General features: G+C 38.2%; 1 protein-coding gene across 5 annotated transcripts in view; it reads left to right on the top strand.

Annotated features, from left to right (window-relative positions):
* The first annotated feature begins 2,624 nt into the window (after nt 1-2,624).
* The window catches only part of RNASEH1 (ribonuclease H1), a 40,349-nt gene continuing 19,117 nt past the window's right edge, over nt 2,625-23,856 (top strand). The window contains exons 1-8 of one of the 5 annotated variants that reach the window (XM_078149748.1): nt 2,627-2,899; nt 6,524-6,639; nt 7,323-7,478; nt 12,306-12,405; nt 14,015-14,091; nt 16,485-16,539; nt 18,390-18,474; nt 19,237-19,340. In XM_078149748.1, the coding sequence (XP_078005874.1) occupies nt 2,769-2,899; nt 6,524-6,639; nt 7,323-7,478; nt 12,306-12,405; nt 14,015-14,091; nt 16,485-16,539; nt 18,390-18,471 (717 nt within the window). In that variant the 5' untranslated portion in view covers nt 2,627-2,768 and the 3' untranslated portion in view covers nt 18,472-18,474; nt 19,237-19,340. Of the gene's footprint in view, nt 2,900-6,523; nt 6,640-7,322; nt 7,479-12,305; nt 12,406-14,014; nt 14,092-16,484; nt 16,540-18,389; nt 18,476-19,236; nt 19,362-19,684; nt 23,366-23,856 lie in introns of those variants that run through there. The other 4 variants (XM_020965830.2, XM_020965832.2, XM_078149749.1 and 1 more) reach the window with 4 other exon arrangements.

Here is a 23,856-nt window from a genome sequence, read left to right as displayed (position 1 = left end):
ATTATCCATTTTGCATTTCATAATGCTCTCTGCCTCTTGTTTGGTCATAAATTCTTCCCTTCCCCATAGATCTGAAAGGTAAATTATTCCTTGCTCTTCTAGTTTGCTTGTGGTATCAGTCTTTATATCTAAATCTTGTACCCATTTTGACTTTATCTTGGTATAGGATGTAAGATGTTGGTCTATGCCCAGTTTCTGCCATCCATTTTTCCAGTTTTCCCAGAAGCTTTTGCTAAATAGTGATTTCTTATCCCAGAAGCTGTAGTCTTTGGATTTATCAAATAGTAGGTAAGTATAGTCATTAACTCTTGTGTCTTGCATACCTAACCTATTCCACTGATCCACCACCACTCTGTTTCTTAGCTAGTACCAAGTAGTTTTGATTATTGCTGCTTAATAATACGATTTGAGATCAGATTCAGCTAGGCTACCTTTGCTTATATTTCTTTTCATTAGTTCCTTTGATATTCTGGACTTTTTGTTCTTCCAGATCAATTTTGTTATTGTTTTTTCTAGCTCTATGAAATAATTTTTTGGTAGTTTGATTGGTATGGCACTGAATAAGTAAAATAATTTAGGTAGCACTGTCATTTTTATTATATTAGCTCGGCCTACCCATAAGCAAGTGAGATGCCTTAAATACCTTCTGAAAAGGAATTCCCCTGACACGTGAAAAATCAACCTTGATTGGTGGACATTTAATGAGGAGGTAGGTTAAAAGTCTTCAGCTCTCCTGCTGAGAAACGTGGCTTGTCAGGAGACTCAGCAGCCTCCAGCAAACTGGGCAGGGGGAAGCCATCTCCATCCAACCTCCCTGGCCAGTTTTCTCCTTCATGAGCTGAGTCATCTTAAACTCTAATGAGGGAGATCAAGGACAGCGGTTCCCTCCCTCAGGGAAAGGTTTCACCCACACTAGATTTTGTTCATACTCCAAACAGAAATTAAGTCTCTTGGTGAGCATTGTGCCTGGCCCTAGATAGAAGAGAATGTTCCTTGAGGTCTAGAACAATCCCATCAATCAGTCATGTCCTTCAGAGAAGGGCTGACCTTAACTAGTTAGGATTCTAAACAGAAATTAGGAGAAAATCCTTGATTACTAATTAATTATTCATATAATAGTATGATAATAAGTCTCTCAAGTGACTAGGTGCCACATTGGATGGAGTGCCAGGCCTGCAGTCAGGAAGACTTCTTTTCCTGAGTTCAAATCCTGACTCAAACACTAATTTTGACCCTGAGCAAGTCACTTAATTGCCTTTGTCTCAGTTTCCTCATCTATAAAATGAGCTAGAGAAGGAAATGGCAAACCACTCCCAATATCTTTGCCAAGAAAACCCTAAATAGGGTCATGAAGAGTTGGACACCACTGAAAAGCAACTGAACAGTGAGGCATTCATGGAGCATACAGATGACAAAGGTAACTTATAACTCTTGATTCTGCAGGACCTAGAAGTTCTTTCTCTCATTATGGAGTCCTTATGCATACGGTGCCTCTGCAGGGCTAGTTGCTCTGCTAGGTTCCCAGGGTCCAGTCTGCTCTTCTCTATAGTGTCACCAGGTGATCCATTTTTCTGGCTTTGTTTATAAAGATAGCTAGGCTACTGAGGCATAATGGAGTTGAGATCTTCATCTGTGGTAGGAGGACCTACATTGATGAAACCATAGATAACATGAAGCATTATCATTTGTCATTGTTCTCAAAATGTTCTAAGCATGCCTCTAAATCTTCTGTGTTGATGGAAAGAGACCTCTCTTTCCCTTAGTTTAATCAAGGACTTTCTTGATGAAGCACCATGGCTTTTGGGTTATGGATAGATTTCGGGAAGATTGCCAGAATACCGCTATTAGTAAAGGTAGCAAACATGTATTAAGCTAAAATTCAGCAGGGAACAGGGGAGCTACAAGCAAAATAGAAACTACGGTCCTTGCCTTGAAGAAATATATTAAAGCACCCAATTGAGATAAAAATAAGGACTTTAGAGATCATCTGTTGCGTCAAATAAAAATGGGGAGAGGGAGCGATCTTTGCAACTTGTTCACTTAGAAAACCACATATTAACATTATCTATGTTCTATTATATTTTCTTTATTTTGTTAATTATCCCTCAATTACATTTAGATCTGGTTGGGTTGCACTCATAAGTGCCAAAGCCACATGTCTGACACTCCAGAACTCCTTCAATTCATAAAGAATTCTGTGTATTCAGTGCCCTAAGGTTTACAAAGTACTTTCTCCACATCCCTAGGAAGGGGGCTTACCCAGAGGCCAATTGCTTCCACGATTTACAACCTTATTAAAACTCATCATTAAAAAAAAAAAAACAACCTCACCATATGTTTCTTAACAACGTCCAGTTCAGTTTCTTAAAACAATTATTTTCTGGTCTTCGTAGCTAGGAATGTTAATGTTTTCTGTAGCTAAGTTCACAATAAAAAAGAAAACTTTTAAAAACACAAAGGTTGGGGGAGTGCCCCCAGTACAGTACAGGTACTTTCCCCGCCCCTGCAGTCTCCTCATTTGAACTGAGGACCCCCTGGCCTTCCTCGGCGTAACCCGCTGCCCCCTCCCCTTGGCCTTTCAAACGCGCCCCGGGGGCGGGCTGTGAGGTGGCTCCTCCCAAGGCCGGAAGCCCGACTCTGGGTGTGCGGCCCGAGCCCCGGCGCGGAAAACGTCACAGCTGCCGCGTGCGCGGAAGCCTCGGCCCCGCGTCCTTTCCTGCCCCGGCGCGGGGAGCGTCTTCCCCGGCCACTATGCCCCAGAGCGGGCCATGCTGAGGCTCTGGGCCGCTGTCCCCAGAGTTGTCGCGGGTGCCTTCGGCCGCTGTGGCCCGCGCCGCCTGAGCGCCGGCATGTTCTACGCGGTGAAGAGGGGCCGCAAGACCGGCGTGTTCCCCACTTGGTGAGTGGGGAGGGAGTGAGGGTTTGTGGGAGTGAGTGTGCCCTCCTGGGCAGTGAGGCTGTCCTCCTGGCCACTGGGTGGGTGTGCACTCCTAGTGGTGAGTGTGCCCTCCTGGTGGGTGGGTGAGAGTAGCCTCCTCCAGCCTCCCAGGTGGGTTGGCTTCCTCCCTTCCACCTCTCCGCCGTCCACAAAGTCCACAGCAGTCAAGACACACCTCAGACACATCTTTGTTCCCTTGCACAGGAAGGTCAGAGAGTGCCAACTTGAGCCTTCTGACCTACTCCCCTTGGCATGGCCTGGCTCCATCAGTGAGAAAAGGTCAGCCTTTTGGGGAGATGTTTAGATGACAGTCTTTGGCAGGGTCTGTGATCTGCTGCATTTTATAATTGACCAAGGAGTTATTCAAAGTTTTGTCATTCTGCCAGCCCTGTTTTCTGTCAATTAATTTCCCTCCCTTACCAAACAAAGAAGATCTTAATTTCAGCCTTTTGGGCCCCAAAGTGGGACCATGCGTAGATAGCCCTGAAACCATTCCTGGAATTTTAGAGGTGGAAGGGATTTTAGAGGGCAACAAGCCCCTAGAATAACAATTTAAAGCTGGAAACAACCTGAAAGCTCATCCAGTTCAGTCCTAACAATTTACAGATGAGAAAAATGAAGAGATCTTGGGGACTAGGACTTGGGCCCAGGAGCTTTCCAAGGTAGAATATTTTTCACTGTAACCTGACAGTTAATGTTTTTTTTTTTTACCTTGAATGTCTAAACTACCTACTGAAGGGCTGATAGAGCCCATGAGAGCCCATGAGAGATTGCAGAATCAAAATTAAACATTTGGTATCTGTTGTACGTTCAGAGAGAGCAATTGAGATAGATGGTTGGACAGATGCAGTCTGGCCAACTCTCAGTCTTAGCCTTAAGAGTGTTTCCAATAAAGCAGAATCCTTTAGAAACACTTTTTGCTCATCTTTCCTTCTTCTTAGGAAAGGATAGATTAATAAACTGCTTCTAACAAGGTAGTTGTTCAGTTGAGGATCTTTTATGTTGTTTTCTCTTGTTGAGTCATTTCAGTCCTGTACAATTCTTCATGAGCCCATTTGGAGTTTTCTTGGCAGAAATACTGAAGTGGTTTGCCATTTCCTTCTCCAGCTCATTTTTACAGATGAGGAAGTGGAGGCGAACAGGGTGGAGTGACTTGTCCAGGGTCAGAGAGCTAATAAGTGTCTGAGACTCAATTTGAACTTAGGTCTTACTGACTTGCAGGCCTGGCATTCTATCCACTTCACTATCTAGTGCCACTTGTTTATATCTAAGATTGGACTAATCAGTCTATAAGAAGATTCTGGTGAGCACCTGCTATGTGACTAGTATTGTGCTAGGTGCTATAAAAAACACAGTATTTGTATTAGATGGGGCTGCTGCCCCCAACAAGCTTATAATCTTATTTGTGAAACGGTAAAATTAACACACCAAAACAGCAGTAATTGAGGATCATTCTCACCTGAATTATATGGAAAGAAGCCTCAACAAAGTTGATAACACCATAACAGACTGATATTCTAAAAATAAGCATAGTGTTTTGTAAACCTTAAAGCACTACATAAATTAGAACAGTTTATTATTATTGCTAACATATAATTAGAAGAAATCTGTGCTGGAAGTGACACTTTTGAAAGCATTGAAAATTATGTCTGAAGATACATGAAAAAGGGGAAACTTACCGAACAACAACAAAAAAAGATGGTTTTGCTACCAGAAATAAAGCCATAACTCTACCAGTGCCTACTATCTCATTTTATAAAAATGAGCGTGGTGTGTACACACACACACATACACACACACACACAGAGAAGAGGTTTCCTTGAAAAGATGAGAAGGCAGGTTTTCACAAACTTCTTTTTACAGCTGACCACATTTTAATTGACTTAATTGAAAGGTGCAGATAATATAGTATCCCATGGTTTGATTGTTTTTAAAACATTTGACTTAGTAGAGAAAAAGAAACTTTAAAGGTATCTTCTTAATATGTTATGATCACATAAGATTCCTTGATAAGTATGATAGATAGAATTTTGTTTAAAGATCCTATGATTTATCAATATCAAGCAAGGCATGAAAGATTATGTTCACTACTATCTGAAGGATGAGTTTAGAATCCAAATGAAAAGAAATTCCTTATAGCAGATGATAATAATAGGCAAGTTCTTTGGATCATAGTTTAGAGTTAGAAGAGGCCCCAGAGGTCTTCAAGTTCAAATCCCTCATGTTACAGGTGAAGAAACTAAAACTCAAGAGTTGCTGAGTGGCTTGGTTGGTCACAGTTGCACAGCTAGTGTTTGAGATGGGATTTAAACCCCAGGTCTTTCTGACCAAATTCTTCTAGCAGTTCCATTTTCTGGATGACATTGTATTGATTGAAATGAGCCCCGGAACTTTCCAAAATCTCAATTACAAGATCTACAACCACTCAAGAATTCAACCTGCATAGTGAGTAACAGGAAAATCCAAATGTATGAAGAATGTCCATTGTGAAAACTGATATGCAGGTGGTATGTGGGTATGTATGCATGTGTGAAAACGCATACATATGCATTGTACGTATGTGTGTATATCTTGAATAGGCACTTTAGATGGATATTGGGGTGGGCTTGGATCAGTCATGAAGAGCCACATAAGATGAGAAGGTATAAATGGTTTATGATTTATGCTTTGGAAAAGTGTTCTCATATCAATCAGATCATGGTTCCATTAAAGTCTTTCCAGTATACAAGCCCAAATCCCGTATATTAGAAAGCAGCTGGATAGTAGCTAACACAGTGCCTTGAACATTGTACGTAGAAAAAAAATTTGTTAAGTGAATGAAAATTCAAACAAGTTTAGCACGTTTTGTACTAGAACAGTGATTTTTAACCTTTTCATGGATCCTTTTGGCAGTCTGGTAAAACCTATGGACCCTTTCTTAGAAAGATGTTTTCAGATGCATAAATAAAATGCATAGGTTTACAAATGAAACTGATTATATGGAAATACAGCTTTCAAAATACTTTAAAAACAAGCAAAACAGGTTCAGAGACCTCGGGTTAAAAACTCTTTGATTAGGAGGAAGCCGTGTAGTCTCATTATCTAGTTAACATATAGTAGAGTGGATAATAGAGCAGGTGTACTAGGTATATTGAGAATAAAGAATAAGATAGTTCTGTTAGGTAGTTCAGAATCAAATCACTTTTCATCCTGAAGCTAGGTTTGAAAAACAAAGCCAAATTTTTAACACCTCATTGAAAGGCAGGTAACATTGTATAAGCAATTCTTATAAAGCACTTCTTTAAGTGTTAACAGCAGCTAGTTTGGACAGTGAATAGTATGTTGGACTTAAGAGTAGGGAAAACCTGAGTTCAAATCCTTCCTCAGATATTTATTAGCTTTGTTATCCTAGACAAGTCAGTTATCTATATCCCAGTTTCCTCATCTGTGAAATGGGAATTATAATAGTATTTACCTCACAAAGTTATTGTGAAGTTCAAGTGAGATAACATATCTTTGCAAGGCTTTGCAAACCTTAAAATGTTCTCTAAGTTCTCTTATTGTTATTATTGTACCCTTTGTAAGTGATCTATGTCACTGTTTCAGGAGTGAATGTCAAGCACAAGTGAACCGATTTCCTGCTGCCAGGTTCAAGAAGTTTGCTACTGAGGATGAGGCTTGGGCCTTTGTCCGAAATACTGCAACCCCTGATCGTTCAACAGGTACCGTACCTTATGTTTTTATCTCTCCCGCCCTTTCAAAGCATTTTCACATCTGTTGTGTCTCATTGGATCTTCATAATTCTATGACCTTTTTCCTTTTCTAGACTTCTTTACATTCTCTTCATGGACCATAATTAATTAAATAGATGCCCTTGAGAGGTCTCTTCCTGGTTTTGGAATATTGACAGAAAAACTATATCGTTACCCAAATTTTGTTCCACAAGAATATGTGCTCTAAATCTCCTCCTGTACCCTCAGCCTAGAATGAAAGAACTACAAGATAAATCAATGTGCAAAAATTTTTACATAATAAAGGCAGAACAGTTTGTATAATTCTTTGTACAGTTGGGTTCTTGAAGACAGTCCTTAAATAGAGAAGGTGATATTTGAGGATGCCTTGAGGCCAAGATGATAGTAAAACAGTATCTAGATTCCTCCTCCCTTCCCCACAAAAGCTCCTTGAGGAGCAGAGACTGATTCATTTTCTTCCTTGTATGTAGTGTCTATGTAGAAGGTGCTTAATAAATGCTTTCTAATTTGGAGTTTAAGTCATTTAACCTCTTTATACCTCTGTTTTCCAAACTAAAATGTGGATGTTGGACTACAGTCTTCATATTAGAAGTAAAAACTTGGTGAAAGCTTGTGTTTATTTTCTTGCTATACATGGATTTTTTTCCTTGTAGAGCAGAAAAAGGAAAGTGACACGGAAGACCTGAAAGTGAAGCCACACAAGAGACCCTGTGAGTCATCAGGTGAAGAGGAAGAGCCTTGCTCAAAACTTAAAAAACAAAATACAGACTCAGTACCGTCACTTAGCAAAGATACATTTTCTTACATGGGTAAGTGTAAAATTTGTTTTATATTATATGAACATTTATATCTAACTTGTTTACTTTTGGGAGGCTAACTTAACTGAAAACTTAGTAAAAACTTTTATAGAATTTCATGCAAAACTAAGTAGAAAACTGCTATATTCACTAGTTAAACAAATACTATTGTATGGAATTTTTGAAATTGTTTTTGTTTCATTTCTAAATAAGTCTCTTTCTTGCCTGCTTTTAAAAAAAAATCTGTATGTTTATTTTTATCTGCTATGTCTTTGTATAAAATGCTTATTTCCAAATATATCCTTTTCCCTTACCCTACTCAGTGTGCTATCATTTGTAGCAAAGAAGTTTTAAAAAGAGAAGAAAGAAAAACAATTCAGCAAACAAGCCAACATATCAGTCCAGTCTAATAATTTATGCAGTCTTCCATACCCATACCTTCCATACCTTTACCATTGTAAAGAAAGGAAGGAAATTTATTTCCTCAACTCTTCTCTGGGGCCAAGCTTGTTATATTTACAAAGCATTCAGTTCTCTATTTACATTGTTATTGGGTTGTTTTCTTGATTTTGCTTCTGCATCAGTTCATATAAGTCTTCCCGTGCTTCTTTGAATCATGAATCAATGAGCATTTATTAAAAGCCTACCGTGTACCAGGTACTGCTCTACAGTGTGCTAGACAGACAAATACAATGAATGAAAAATCCTTGCTCACTAGTACATAGTACAAGTACATAAATAAGTATAGACAGAATTAATCCAAACTAGTTAACTACAAAGTCATTTGAGAGAAAGGGCACTTAGTATTTGGGGGAGGGGGAAAGATATCATTTAGAAAATGGTACTTGAGCTGCATCTTATGGCATAGTAATATTCTATACCATTCTTGTGCTGCAATTTATTTAGCCATTACCCAGCACATGGGCATCTGCTTTGTTTCTATGTCTTTGCTACCGCTACCACAAAAAGTGGTGCTATGAATATTTTGGTCTATATGGAACCTTTTTTTTCTGTCTTGACTTCATTGAGATATATACTAAGTAATGGAATTTGGGGGTCAAAGTGTGTAAGCAATTTAGTCACTTTTTTATTGTAATTCTAAATTGCTTTCAAGGAAAGCTGGACAAGTTTGCAACTTGACCAACAGTGCATTAGTGTGCTTGTCTTCCCATGGTTCCTCCACCATTCACTATTTCCAGCATTTGTCGTCTTTGCCAATTTGCTGGAAATTATTTTGATTTACATTTCTCTTATTAGTGACTTGGAGCAATCTTTTATATGGTTATTAATAGTTTGCAGTTCTTTTGAGAATTTTCTGTTCATATATCTGACCATTTAACCATGAGAATGGCTCTTGGTCTTTATGTTGGTATTAGTACTGTATATATCTTGACTGGTCAGGTCCTTATAAAAGGTATTTGATGCAAAGAATTTTTCCCATTTGACCCTTTCCTTTTTATCCTATAATGCATTGATTTTGTTTATGCAGAAACTTTTCAGTTTCATATAATTGAAATTATATATTTTATTTTATGATAATGTCTATCCTTTGTTGTGTAAGCAGCTAGATGTTGCAGTGAATAGACTGCTGGGCCTGGAATCAGGAGTTTAAATCTAGCCTTTAGATGTTAACTAACTATGTGACCCTGGGCAGGTCAAATAATTTTTACTTGCTATCTCCCATGCTTGGAATTCTCATGCTTTCCTCATCTCTGCCTCCTGGCTTTCCTGAAGTCTCAGCTAAAGTCCCACCTTTTACAAAAAGCTTTTTCCCCAATTCTCCTTAATCTTAGCACTTTCCCTCTGAGATTATGTCCAGTTTCCTCTGTATGTACCTTGTCTGGACAGCTGTTTGCCTGTTGTCTCCTGCAAGGCCTTATTTTTGCCTTTCTTTGCATCCTCAGTGCTTAGCACAGTGCCTGACAACATAGTACGTGCTTAATAAATTCTTGATGACTATCAAGGAATATATTGTTTTAATTTGGATGGTCTTAGTGTGTTCTAGAATTTGTGTTCCTTTTCATCCTTTGCAACAGATGTTGGTGAATAAGCTTAAATTATTTGCATGATGATGATGCCAATCATTCATGGTGTTCTTTTCAATACAAGATGACTCAATGTGTCAGTAAATCAGTAAATGCTGTTTCTTGTTGCCTTTTGATCACTGAAAAAAGACAAACTCTTTACTTCTCCAAGTTTAACCTGCCGGCCAGCCTTCCATTTAAATGGTTTTGTTTTCATTAAGAATGTCAGGATTAATACAGTTTATTTCCTCCAGTGTAATGACCCCTTGTTGATCACTAGACAAGGATCTTACAGTGAGAAGACCAACAGCTAAGTTAAAGTTTAGAGGGTCTGAAAAGCTGTGGGAGTCTTAGCACCCATTCTTGCTATTCTACCCCCATCACTACAAGCAGAAGAAACCATGTAGGACTGGGGACCATTAAAATATTTTCCTTTGGCACCATGGTAACTCGTGAAACAAAGTATGCAAAAGATTCATTCACCAAGTGGCCAGCCTGCTAGATTTACAATTACTAGAGTTTACATTACTTTTGCCTCTTGGTACTTAGCTTTGCTGGTCCTAAAAAAGCAAACATTTCAGACTAAAAGCTTGTTGCCAGGACTGTGTCAAAGCTTTTCTGTCATGGCAGATTTTGTCAACCTGAGCATGTCACTTGCATAGCCTTCACGAACTTAGTGGCAACACCATGCTGTGGTGAGATGTCAGAGTTGGATTTTGCATATACCTAGTAGTCAGCTCTTAGTTGAATGAGAGGTGAGGACTGGACATGTGGACTTGAGTGTCATCCTCAGAAAAGGCAGTGAGCAAATGGAATCTTAAAGTATAGGAAAAGAGAAGCAGAGGGCTGAGAATGGAGCTTTGGAGAAGGCAGAAAACAGCGAAGAGTAAGTAAGATAACAAGGGATTGGTCAAGGAGGTAAGAGAACTGGAAAAGTATGATGTCTTAATTGACAGCTAAAGGAGTGCAGAAGTTACAAGAATGCTAGGCACTATAGATCTATTTATGTTAGATTTCTGGCTGTTTTTAGTCAGTTGGGTTATATAATTTGAATAAATGAATGAATAAAGCATTTATTAAGCACTTACTATGTGCAAAGCACTGCATGAAGCAACAGGGATACAAATAGAAAAGCAAAACAGTCCCTACTCCCCAGGAGCTGGAGTTCTTTTGGAGGGGGTGGGGAGACAGCACAAAGGGAAGGTTTCAGCTGTAAGTTGAATGGAAAGGTCCCATAGTCCTTAACGTGCAAGTGACAAAATGCTTTGTTTTGTTTATGCAAAAGCTTTGGACCCTGGACATTTGCATCCTTACCCTAGGTTATTAGGAAGATCACATGGGATTCAGGGTGTATCAAGGGGCAAAGCAGATGTTCATAGTTCTTTTTTAATGTTACTTCCACTGACAAAATCATATTGTTTCTGATTGAATTACTTGACAGTGCCAAGGGCTTTGGTGACGAACTTTCCTTTCTGTGTCTTTGGTAGCTACAACTGAAGCATTTGCAGGAGTGCTTGTCATACTATATCTCCACAGAGCTTGCTTTCTAGGATAATGGCTGAGGGCCCTGTCTGGAAGCAATGCTGTTCCTAAGATTCTTGAATTCAGGGTCCTGGGCTCTTTCCACTGGGGTCTGAGGGAAGATGGTCAAAGTGGAAGTGTTGGTTTGACTTGCTTAGCACATGCTGCCTCCTGCCTCTCCCTCAGGGTGTCTTGATGCTTCACCTCAGTTGGTTGGCCAGCCTTGTGGGTGGCAGTTGATGGGGATAGGTGATACTTTCTCCATAGTAATTGCTTCCCCAGGCGAGGGCTTCAAAAAGTTAAATTTACTTTTGACAACATTTTTTAATGGTGACTCTCCATTGCAAAAGTGTCTCTCCATTGCTTCCAATAGCCATCTGGACAGATTTCACATTTTAACAACTGTCCACTTTGGAGGCATAACAAAAAAATTTCTTCTTTTTCCTGCCTTGTTTAGACACACATATCCTTGTCCACTTTCTGATTGAAGGTTCTGGGATAAGGACCAAGAATTTGATTTTTGTCAGAACAGACACTCCACTGACACACATTGCATCCATTCTCTGATTTAGTAAATGGATTTCAAAGGTTGCTTTGGCCAAGAGGTCATTGTCCTGTGGCCCATCTGGTCATGAGCCTCTTCAATCTTACCTGGGCTGATCATTGGATAACAATCATACTTCCTTTCTGTCCTTCTTTGAATGTGTACAGAAATCCTTTCCAGTTTTGTAGGACCTACAAGTGCTTATATAGATTTTGATAACCTAAGGTCATCCTCATTCCACTGTGAGTCATCAGAGGAACACTTCACTGAAGAACTGGTGGCATAGATATTTAAAAATCTTTTGGGGGTCCATTTAATATTAGGCAGGAGACCTGATCTGCTAGAACGTTGATCATTGTTGTACTTGGGCACTGTGTATCATTTTGGTTCAGAGATGCTTGGTGTGTAAAAAGAATCATGCTACACAAAAAGACAGTTTTGCTGTTCTCTGATGATCTTTCCTTCTAATTTAGAACCCAAACAGATGGTGCTTGATCACTCATGTGTGACCCTGTTGCACAAAGTAGTTTCATTACCCATTGATTTGCACATGAATGCTGGATTCCAAGAAAAAGATGGGATCTAAAAGTAAAACCCCAGAAGGAAAAATGAGGTTATTCGCCTTGGCCTTAAGTTGAATTTGGCCATCATAAAAATTCCTCATTAGAAATGATAGTAAACTTTTGAAAAGTAATTGGTGTTATTAATAATTTTCCTTGTGCAGCACTGATCAAATTTTTTGTTTCACAGGAGATGCAGCTGTGGTTTATACAGATGGCTGCTGCTCCAGTAATGGGAGGAGGAAAGCACGAGCAGGCATTGGTGTTTATTGGGGGCCAGACCATCCCCTGTAAGTAACATGTGGCTTTATTTTAAACCTTACATCAGTTTATGAAATTCACATTTAACCCAGTTGCTTTGACATATTTTAAAACTTGTCAGCACTTGTAGGAGAATCGACTGTAATTGAGAAGTAGTTTTGCTGTGGCAAGAACACTGAACTAGGAGTCTGGAGAGACTTTAGTTCAGATCCTACCTTCAGCACTTAGTTGCTGTGGGACCCTGGGCAAATACATCCCTTAGCTTCTCTTAGCCTAGGTTATTAGGAAGATCAAATGGGATAGAGGGGGTGCAAACCTTGAAGCACTACATAAATATCACAGAGTAACAGAATTTGGGAGCTGAAATAGATCTTACCAGTCATCTAGTCCAACCTGTACACAAAAAAGAATCCCCATTATAACATACTTGACAAGTGGTCATCCACCTTCTGCTTGAAGACCTCTAACAAGGGGGAATTTCCACCTCTTCAGGTATCTCATTCCACTTTGGGACAGCTCTAATTTTTAGGAAGTTTTCCCTGACATCAAGTCTAAATTGGTTTCTTTGCAGCTTCTACCCACAGCTCCTTAGTTCTGCCTTCTGAGCTGGTCAGAATAAGTCCAATCCCTACCCCATAAGACAGACCTTCTGATTCTTGAAAACAACTATCATGTCCCTCTGAACCTTATTTTCTCCAGTTAAATATGCACAGTTCTTTCAAATAATCCTCAGGTAAAGTAAATCAAGGCCCTTCATCCTGGTACACTCTCTGTACACTCTCCAGCTTATCAATATCCTGGCACTCCGGACTGAACACAGCAATGAACATGGCTCCAGGTGAGATCTGATGAAGGCAGAGTACGGTGGCCTTATCACCTCTTTATTCCTGCCTCTCAGTGCTAGCTTTTTTAGTTGCCACAGCCCATTACTGACTCATTGAGCTTTCAGTCTGCTAAAACTCCCTGATCTTTTTCAGAACTGCTCTCTAACCATGCCTCCCCCATCTTTTACTTGTGAAGGTGATTTTTTTGTAAGCAAATGTAACACCAAATTTCTCCCTATTGAATTTTCACTTTGTTAGATTTAGTCTAATGCTCTAGCCTGTAAAAGATCCAGTTTTGTGTTTTCTGCAGATTTTGTGAGCAAGCCGTCTGTCTTTATCCCAATCAGAGGTAAACCAGCACAGGGCCAAGCAGAGATCCCTGACAGACACAACTGGAGACCTACTGTCAGAACTGATATGAACCATTAATAACTTCTCTTTGAAACTAGTTGTAAATCTATCTAATTGCATTATCATCTAATCCATATCCACATTTTCTACAAGAATAGTATCAGATATTTATCAGAAGCTTTGCTAAAATCTAGATAAACCATATCCACAATATTTTCCTCATCTACTAAATTAGAGATCTTATCTTTTCCATGATATCTCAGACATCACTAATAGTGGTTCTGAAGTCACAGCTGCCATTTCTTTCAGTACTCAAGGATGCAGTTCATGTGAGCCAGGTGACTTTAATTCATCAAGGTCAATTAAAACCTCTTGACAATGGCCTCACTTCCTGGGTATCAATTCTCCATCAGTCATTTTTGTTTTGTCATTTCTAGTGCAAAGAGCTTTCTTTTTGTTATAGAAAACAGAAGAAAATTAGAATTGAGCACCTCTGTCTTCCCCTGTTGGCACTTATAGTCCCTACCACCCCAAGCAAAGGTAAATCACTTCTTTGATCCTCCTCTTTCTTCCAATATAGCTAAAAGATCAACTATTGTTTAAAAGGCCTGTGAATGTTAGAAACAAAGCATTGTTCCAGTTCAGCACTATTCAGATTTACCCTTCAGAAAGGCTGTAGGTATGATTGAGACTTTTCCTTTTCTTTCTCCAAGCCTCTCATAGCAAGTCTGTTCAAAATATTTTGTGCCAAAATTAGTCATCTACTTAAGTGAGCACATACCCCATAGTAGAGCAGTGTTACCTAATGCAAAATTTCCTTTTTTTTTTTTAAAGATTACTTTTATTTTCAGTTTTGAATTTTCTCTCTCCCTCTCCCCATCATGAGTCCTTTGGATATGTGGTTGGTTCCATTGTGTTGATCAGAGTTCCTGAGTCTTTCAAAGTTGTTTATCTTTACAGTATTGTTGTTATTGTATAGAATATTCTCTTGGTTCTACTCACTTCACTTTGCATCAATTCATACAAGTTTTCCCAGGTTTTTCCAAAACATTTCTTTCATTAAGGCAGAGATTTGGGGGGTCCACAGATAGATTTCTGAGGGTATGTACATTTATTTGGATAGGGAAAAATTACATCTTTGTTTTCATTAACCTCTAACTGACATTTGTTATTTCTTTCATTTATGAATTAAAAAAAACCAAAACAATATTATTCTGAGAAGGGTCTATTGGCTTTACCACACTGCCAAAAGAGTCACGAAAAAGGTTAAGAACCCTGACCTAATGGAATGATCATTGGATATGAAGTTAGAGTACTAGTCTTTTATTTTGTGAGAATAAAGGGAATTTAACAGATGAATTGCTTGTAAAAATCTTTTTGTGCAAGTATATGTGAAGTCATAGTAATATCATAAAGTTGAGCCACACAAACCCATGCCTGAAAACATAGGGCCTGAAAGAAATTTAATTATATCTAAAAGCCATTTAGCTGAAGGTAAATAAAAAGAAATTATCTAGAAATAAGGAGGTGGCCTACTAGGGTTGCCCAGCTCAAGTCCTGTGTTCTCTTCACTAAGTACATTGTTCTTCTCTAGCATTATTATATGTATTTAATATAAAGTATTTAATGTGATACTAGCAAATACATACAATTTTGGACCTGATCTATAATTTTTTTTATTCTTTTTAAAATTTTTAAAAAATTTTATTAATTTATTTTGATTTATCAGTAATCACTTCCATATGCTTTTGAGTTTAAAATTTTTCTCCCCCTTCCTCCCCACCACCCTCCCCAAGACTGGGCACAATCTGATATAGGCTATACATTTACATTCCTATTGAACATTTTCACATTAATGATGTTGTAAGTAAAAATTAAAACCAATAGGAGGAACCATCAGAAAGAGGAAACAAAACTCAACAGAAGAGAAAAAAAACAGCAATTCAACTTCCATAGTTCTTTCTTTGGATGTGGATAGCATTTTCTATCCCGAGGCCTCTGGAGATGTCTTAGATCCTTGTATTGCTGGGAAGGGTTAAGTTTATCAATATTAGTCATCGCACAACGTGGTTGTTATTGTGTACAATGTTCTCTTGTTTCTCCCTATTTCACTCAGCATCAGACCATACAAGTCTTTCCAGGTTTTTCTGAAGTCAGCCTGTTCATCATTACTTATAGCACAATTCCATTACATTCATATACCACAACTTGTTCAGCCATTCCCCAATTGATGGGCATCCTCTCAATTTCCAATTCTTTGCCACCACAAAAAGAGCTGCTGTAAATATTTTTGTACATGTGGGTCCTTTTCCCATTTGTATGATCTCTTTGGGATATAGCCCTAGAAGTGCTGTTGCTGGGTCAAAGGGTATGCACATTTTTATAGCCCTTTGGGCATAGTTCCAAATTATTCTCCAAAATGGTTGGATCATTCTACAACTCCACCAACAATGCATTAGTGTTCCAATTTTCCCACATCTTCTCCAATATTTATCATTTTCCTGTTTTATCATGTTTGCCAATCTGATAGGTGTGATGTGGTACCTCAGAGTTGTTTTGATTTGCATTTCTCTACTGATCTATAATTTAGTTGGCCTAGGGAACTCTTGGTAAGGAATCTTCTCTACCTATGCAGATCAGCATCTCCTCCATGTTAAGTGACTTGCCCAGGATCAAAGGCAGGTCTTCCTGACTCCAAGGCCAACTCTGTAGTGTGCTGCTAATCAAGTGTGTGTGTCTGCATCCTTGTGCACACATGTCTGTATATTTAAACATGCTAGATTTTTATCTAGTATTTGTAATGCCTACAGAGTGATTTATAAATCTTTCTTTTTTCATTCTCTCCCCGCCTCCTGTCCTTGCACACTTCCCTCTCCCTCTTTTTCTTTTTATTTTCTTTCCTCTTTCTTCCTTTTCTCTCTCCACTTTCATAGAAATGTGGGTGATAGACTTCGTGGGCGACAGACAAACCAAAGAGCAGAAATACATGTAAGTTGTGAGCTATCAGAATTTTGTATATTTTTAAAATAATAATTATTAAAAATTAGTAGATCTCTGCTTAATATTTTAGGGGTTTTTTTTACTTAATTATGAAATCAAATCTAGGGTTGTATTGCCTGAATTATCTAAAATAGTCCAGGTATAGAAAAGGCTTAGTCAAAAAGCATTTTATTAAATATTTACTATGTCCTAGCCACTGTTCTGTGCTAAGCACTTGTGATACAAAGGAAAGCAATAACAGTCTCTGCTTTTTAGTAGTTCACATTCTGATGGGAGAGAAAACATGTAAATAACTAGCTACATACAAGATATATGCAGAATAAATAAAACATGATCTCACAGTAGAGGGCTTATTAGCTGGGGCAGATCAGGAAAGATCTACTGCATAGGGTAGGCTTTGAGCTAAATTTGTAGGAAGCCAGGAAAACAGAGTCAGGTAGGAAGGAAGAGCATTCCAGGCATGGAATTCAGCCAGTATAAAAGTAAGGAGTATTATATATAAGGAACAGCAAGTAGGCTAGTGCATATAGCTGGGTCATAGAGTGCATAGAAGACAGTGAAGCATAAAAGGACTGGAAAGATATGAAGGAGCCAGGTTGTAAAGGGCTTTAAATGCCAAATAGAGGACTTTATATTTCCTCCTTGGGGTAAAAATAAACAACTAGAATTTACTGAGTAAAAGAGTGACATAGTCAGGCCTGTGCTTTAAGAAAACCATTTTGGCATTAGGATAGAGGTTGGATTGCAGAGGGGAGAGATGTAAAGCAGGAGATGTAAGTTATAAGACTATTGCAGTAGGCAAGAGGTAGTAAGGGTGCTAGCTATGAAAGTTGAGAGAACAGTATCAATGACAAGATTTGGCCATGGATTGGTTATGTGCTGTGAGTGAGAATGAAGAGTGGAAGATGACACTGAGGTTGTGAGGTTGTGAGCCTGGTTGGGAAGATGATGGAGCTCTTGATAATAATGGTTCAGATAAGGGGAGTAAAATGATTGTCTAGCTCTGATGAAGGCTCAGTAGAGATTAGATAACTTTAAATTTGGAGTAGACCCAGGCAGCACAGTTGTGATTTCCTCTAGCTCTATTCAGCAATACATAAATAGGAGTGAAGGACATAGGAGTAATCCAGGGTTGGGGCTTGGCAAGGTGTGATCAGGAATAGGATAAGGGAGGAAGGAACTCAAGAGTACAAGATAAATTTGAGGGTCATTTGGTTTACAAAGGAGTTGAGCTAGGGAAGGGAGGAGATTGTAGCCAGTGCATGGGTAAGGGCCCAGAAAGAGTTGTAGAAAGAATGGAGGTTTCAGGGAAGACAAAGAACAGGATTAGATGTTTTAAGGCAGGAAAAGTTGGAATGCTTCAGGATTAGCTTAGGATGTGGTAATATATTCTGGAAAAGGCTTTTTTACAAAAGTAAACTGTTTTTCACATAACTTTCCACTTAGACTAGTGACATTATATCAGATAGGGAATATAATGACTTGGAGTCACTTAACCTTTCCATTTCCTCACTTGTAAAATAAGGAGATTGGGTTAGATTAGGGGTTCTTAACATCTTTATTTCAATGTAACTGGTTTCCTTAGTGACCCTCTGCACTTTATTTTATGCATTTAATGACAGTGGGCTTCACCAGACTGCTGGGGGGGGGGGGGTAACATGACATGAACAAGAACCTCTGGATTAGATACAGACTAAAGTGTCTTCTAGATCTAAGAATCATCAGTTCTGTGAATCTGGTGCGATATTAGAGCAAATAGACTTTATAGTCATTATAGACATGAAGTGTTGTAAGTTAACTACTTTTTCATTGTATAATTGTCAAAATATCTCTTCAAGGCTGCCTGTAAAGCAATCGAACAAGCCAAGAATCAAAACATCAGTAAGCTGGTTCTCTACACAGATAGTATGTTTACTATAAATGGTAAGTTATTATTTTATTTCTTATAGTGGCTTTTATATGTAGAAAGACTAAGACAACTGCTTACCTGGAAGAGAGGTTCCTACAGCACTTCCAGGAGATCAGGTTCAGCTCAAAATGGCAAACTGTGAATCGAGGTTGGTCTAGAGCAGGAATTCTTAACCTGCAGCCTGTGAACTTAAAAAAATATATTTTAATAAGTATATTTTAATATGGTTGGTTTCTTTTGTAATTCTTTGTATTTTATTTTATGCATTTAGAAACATTCTGAGAATGGCATCCACAGACTTCACTAGACTGCTAAAGATGTCCATTATGCAAAAAAATTAAGAATCTTTCCCTGGTCAAGAGGTTTCTTGTGAATTAAATCCATCTTTTGGACAATTGGATCATCCCAAAATCCTTCATATTGAATGGACCCCACCTCTCAAGTGTTCTGGGGAATTCCCTTTGATCCATTGTTCTCCTGAACATTTTTGCAAGGCTAGTCACAGCTTATGGGCAATAGAATGCCAAATGATATGTCTAGAGTAAAGTGTCTTCCAGAAAAGTTTGCTTTAAGACAACTGAATGTCTCTTAGTGGAATCTAACATTAGTTTCAGCAAATTAAATTGAAGCACAAATGGTCCTTATGTAGCTATGGCTATAGAGTGCATAGCTATGGAAATTCCTGGAACGCCTGATAATTCAAGAAAGTTGAGGATAAAACACAATGAAGTCATTTGTGAAATGGTGTAATGACTGGTTACATTTTAACTACTTAGGTATAACAAGTTGGGTTAAAGACTGGAAGAAAAATGGCTGGAAAACAAGCACAGGAAAAGATGTCATTAACAAAGAAGACTTTGTTAAGCTTGATACACTTATTCAAGGCATAGACATTAAATGGGTGAGTAGTTGTGTTTCTTTTGTCATTGTGGTAAGCTTACTTGACATTTATAATCTTTCTAAATAACTTAATCATCTGAAAAATTAAAACAATAGTTGAAAAAGGCTAATATCACAATTTTGGTGAAAAATACATTTCTTTTATCTCTTTTTTTTGTGCTGTTTACTTGATTGCATCTGAAATCAGTCAGACTAATTGAGACAATTTTCATATAGACATAACTTTAGTGTGAATTCACACTACTTTTTAAGGTTCTTTCAGTAATGGTAGTAATGTTATTGACCAAAGACTAAGTAACAATATTTAAACTTATCTTTCAACAGGTGCATGTTCCTGGTCATTCAGGGTTTGCAGGCAATGAAGAAGCTGATAGATTAGCAAGAGAAGGAGCTAAGAAATCTCAAGAATCAACATAGCATAATTTTTATAATCTAGTTAAAGAAGCAAACCAAGTGCTCTTTAGTCATTATTTGTGTGAAAATTTGCCCACAAGACATGAACTATTGCAGGTAGACTTGGAAACATTCTTGTTTGATTAGAAGGACTGTGTAGTTTTCTGTTGAAGTATGGTTCAGTATATTAAATTATCCTTCACTTTACCCTGACCAAAATATTGTGTATCTTTGGGAATTGTTTGGCACTTCAGCATAAAGTAGATATAGCTGACCAACATTGTTCTCATTTTTTTTGCATTGAAGTTTGATTCTGAAATTGAGGAGTTAGTGTTGTGTTTAGAAACTCAAACTGCTAGGTAAAATGATGATGATGATGATAATTATCTTCTGATCCACCCCAGGTGAGAAGAGTAAATGCATTCTCAGGCCACTAGAATACTAAAGTTTCTGTTTCCATATAGGGAAATGCATTAGGCATAATATTTTTAAAAGTTAAATTAACTTCTTAAGTCTCTTTCATTTTTTTAAAAGGATTGCTTTGCAGCTAGAATAGAATTGAATATGATACTAGACTTCAAATGATCCATAATTTCATCAGTGTGAGCATTTCCTCCAAAAAAAGATGGCAGACTGCTTGCCTTAGACTCTTTATTAGGGTTTTTGTTTTATTTTGTTGTTTTGACAGAAAAATTCATCAGCAGGTGTCCAGCCTCTTGATGTTAAGCTTCTTGGAACTTAGCTTTGCTGGTCTGTGGATGACACACGTACATGACTAAGTGCAAAGCCTTTCCAGTTTGGTAGGACCTCTCGTATCATAGACTGGTAGAATTACTTTCAGCAACCTTGATCCATTTCTATGATGTTGTGTAGACGTTGTAGGCTCTAGTGGAAGATATATGGTACCATGCAGGTATAAATAAACACTTAGAAACAAATTTGTACAAATAAAACTTTCTTTGACCGTTCATGTGAAAATGCTGCACAGACTATCAAGCCATACATGGTACCCATTTGGTCTATAGCTACATTTTAGTTATTAGAAAGAAATATAGTAAACCCACAGCGACCCGTAAAGGCCTTTATAATGACATACTGTTTATATATTCATGACGTATATTCATAACATATTTATTAATTGTCTTAAAAAGTGAAAGAAAACATCAACATTTTAAACTTGATTTAAGACAGTTTATCTCCTATTATGAAGCCTTTCTAGCAGAGTAGGACTTATCAAATGTTCCCAGTATTTGATGGTTTAAAAAATGTAACCCATTCAGATATCCCTTCTTATTCCAGCTTCTCAGGAATAGGTCTTTTCTTAATCCTAGTCTTCTCAGGAATACTGTAGGTAATTGCCAGAACGGTGGATGTTGCCCACTCATTATTTGGTAAGGCCTGTATATAAAAGGCAGAGAATCAACCTGCCTCTAGTTTGAGCAGCACACTCCAGTAACATGGCAGCAGCCTAATCTGGATCTCACTTCTGTCTAGCCTTGGCTCTGCCATTGTCTCAGTGTGTGACTTTGGGCAAGACCTGGATCCTTGCGGGTCTCAATTTCCTCATCCATACAGTTAAGGGGTTGGACTACACTCTCTTAATATCATAAAACTGCCATTTTTACAGCACTTAAAAGTTTCTAGAGTGCCTTTACACCTGTCATCTTACTTGAGATAGAAAAGTCTGTGCTTCTATAAGAAAGTTGTCAGGAGAAGCCTACCCCTTCCCCCCTAAACTTCATTTTCCAGTCAACAAATTTGGTGAATTGATGATTAAAGTTTGGCAAAAGGATGTAATTAATATTAATTGTTGACTTTGCATAAATGTTTGCTCTTGTAATCTGTGTATGATTATGTGCTGCTTTCACATAGGGAGATGATAACTGACTCCTAACAGGGCATGTGCTTTTGAGCAATCCGTTTTGTTTGTTTTTTTAATCCAGCTGTATTTTCTCATTCAACTGGCATATAAGCAAATCATGCTTTGCTAGAATGAGTTAACTGGTCTATTTAAATACGTGCTGTCAGTTGGTAGTATTAATCTGCATAATTCTATCAAAACTCAATACCTAATTTTTTTTTTTAGGCAGTTGGGGTTAAGTGACTTGCCTAAGTCACAGAGCTACTACGTATCAAGTGTTGGTCTGAGGCTGGATTTGAACTCAGGTCCTCCTGACTCCAGGGCCAGTGCTCTATCCACTGCACCACCTACCTGTCCCTCAGTATTTAATTTTTAATAGCATAATAGATATCGTTCATTCACCTTGGTGACAGTTTTCCTCATAAAATTATTTGAACGGTGGCAGCTTAATTTTTTTTTTTTGCTAAAACCTAAAATTTTAAAAAAAGTTTGACATTACATTTTAGAAATGGAGTCATGATCTTTGGGCTTGAAATATTTATTATGGATTATATGTTCAGTTTTTTTATTTTGAAAAACATCAGATGTCCTAGTTTTAATTTTTACAAGCCCAGTTGATAGTAAGTGGAGGACCCTGAAAGATTTGGTGTCTTAGACAACCAATAGTTTATAAGTAGAAGAAATGTCTCTAATAGAGAGCATTAAAGGTTTTTCTTAGTGGCCTTTTTATATGCGTAGTCTATGCTACACAATGTTAGAGGCAACATGGCACAGTAGATAGTGTGCTGAACCTGGCATCAGAAAGCCCTCAGTTCAAATCTTGCCTCAGACACTTAATACTTGTGGGTTTTGGGCAAATCACTTAATTGCTCTGAGTCTCTATTTGTGAAAGGGTGTTGTGAAGATCAAATAGACATACGTATGTATATATGGCTGTGTGTGTATGTAAAGTGCTTTGCCAACTTTAAAGGACTAAGTGCAAGCTATTATCATTAGACATATTCCTAATAGTGTTTTTTTATAAATTGAGCTAGGGGAGGTCAATTTTAACAGAATTTGATTGTGAATTCTGTATCTACTAGGAATGACAATTCTTTATCTCCTTTATGTGGTACCAAGAGGACAGTGCAGCTCCTCTCTTCTGTTTCAGATGTTTCAGGAAACAAATATGCAGTTCTTTGAATAACTTTGCCCAATGGGAAGTCTGGAGGATGGTGGGACATTTGGATAGAATGAAGTACTCTCATGGAAGGGAGCTAACAAAGAAAAAATGTTAACAATAATGTCATTATGAGCCTGCATGAAATTGGAGGGAGAAACCTAGGTGTAAGATAGAAGGATCTCCTAGGAGCCCTGTTGTGAAGGAGATTTGAGGCTGTGAAACTGACCCTTTCTCTGAAGGCTTCATAAAGTGGAGTGTCCTGCAAACCCTCTTGTATGAAAAGGGTCTAGAGTGAATGTTCATCCCAAAGGGACTGTGTTACAGAGTAGCTCCCCTAAGAAAGAGAATGTCATCTGTTAAAAGAAAAGGAAAATTAAGAATTAATGGAAAATAGAGAATAGAGTCCTTGGATGAACCACCTGCTAGAGGCTGATGAGAGCCTCAAGAAGCAGAGCTGCAGAGGCCTGAAATTGGGAGTAGCAATGTGATGCTTATCTACTAAGAAGAACTAGAGCAGCAGTCCTTAACCTGGAAACTGAACCTTAAAAAAATTTTTATAGCTATTTTAATAAAGTTGGCTTCCTTTTAATATGGTGTATTTCATTTAATGCATTTTGAAACATTCTAAGAAAGGATCTATAGGCTTCACTAGACTTCCAGAAGGGGTCCATGACACAAAAGATTAAGAGCCCCTGACCTAAAGGCAAAAGCTTCCAGAAATGGCAGTGCAGGCACATACGAAGGAGCCATGGAGGGGCATCTTGAGGTTCCCCCTCCCCAGCCCTACTTAGAACAGTGCTATACTGAATGACCAAAACTGGGGAAAGGGTGTACTATGTGCAGTGCCTAGAGCCAAACTCGTAGAAACTCAAAAATTATTAGAATAATGTAATGATAGAATTAGAACTAGGGTTTCCAACCAGTTGGTAATACTAGCATTTTTTATCATGGAAACCAGTTATCTCTTACTGATGTATTTGTTACGACTGCTTCTTGAAGCTTTTTTATTTTGGTACACCTAGCTAGAAAGGGCCAAAGTTGTCATTTAATGTAGCTCCCTCATTTAACATATGAGGAAAT

Source organism: Phascolarctos cinereus, unplaced genomic scaffold, assembly GCF_003287225.1.
Source record: "Phascolarctos cinereus isolate Bilbo 61053 unplaced genomic scaffold, phaCin_HiC Scaffold_2;HRSCAF=192, whole genome shotgun sequence".
NCBI classification, from domain to species: Eukaryota; Metazoa; Chordata; class Mammalia; order Diprotodontia; family Phascolarctidae; genus Phascolarctos; species Phascolarctos cinereus.
This window is presented reverse-complemented; position numbering and strand designations above follow the sequence as displayed.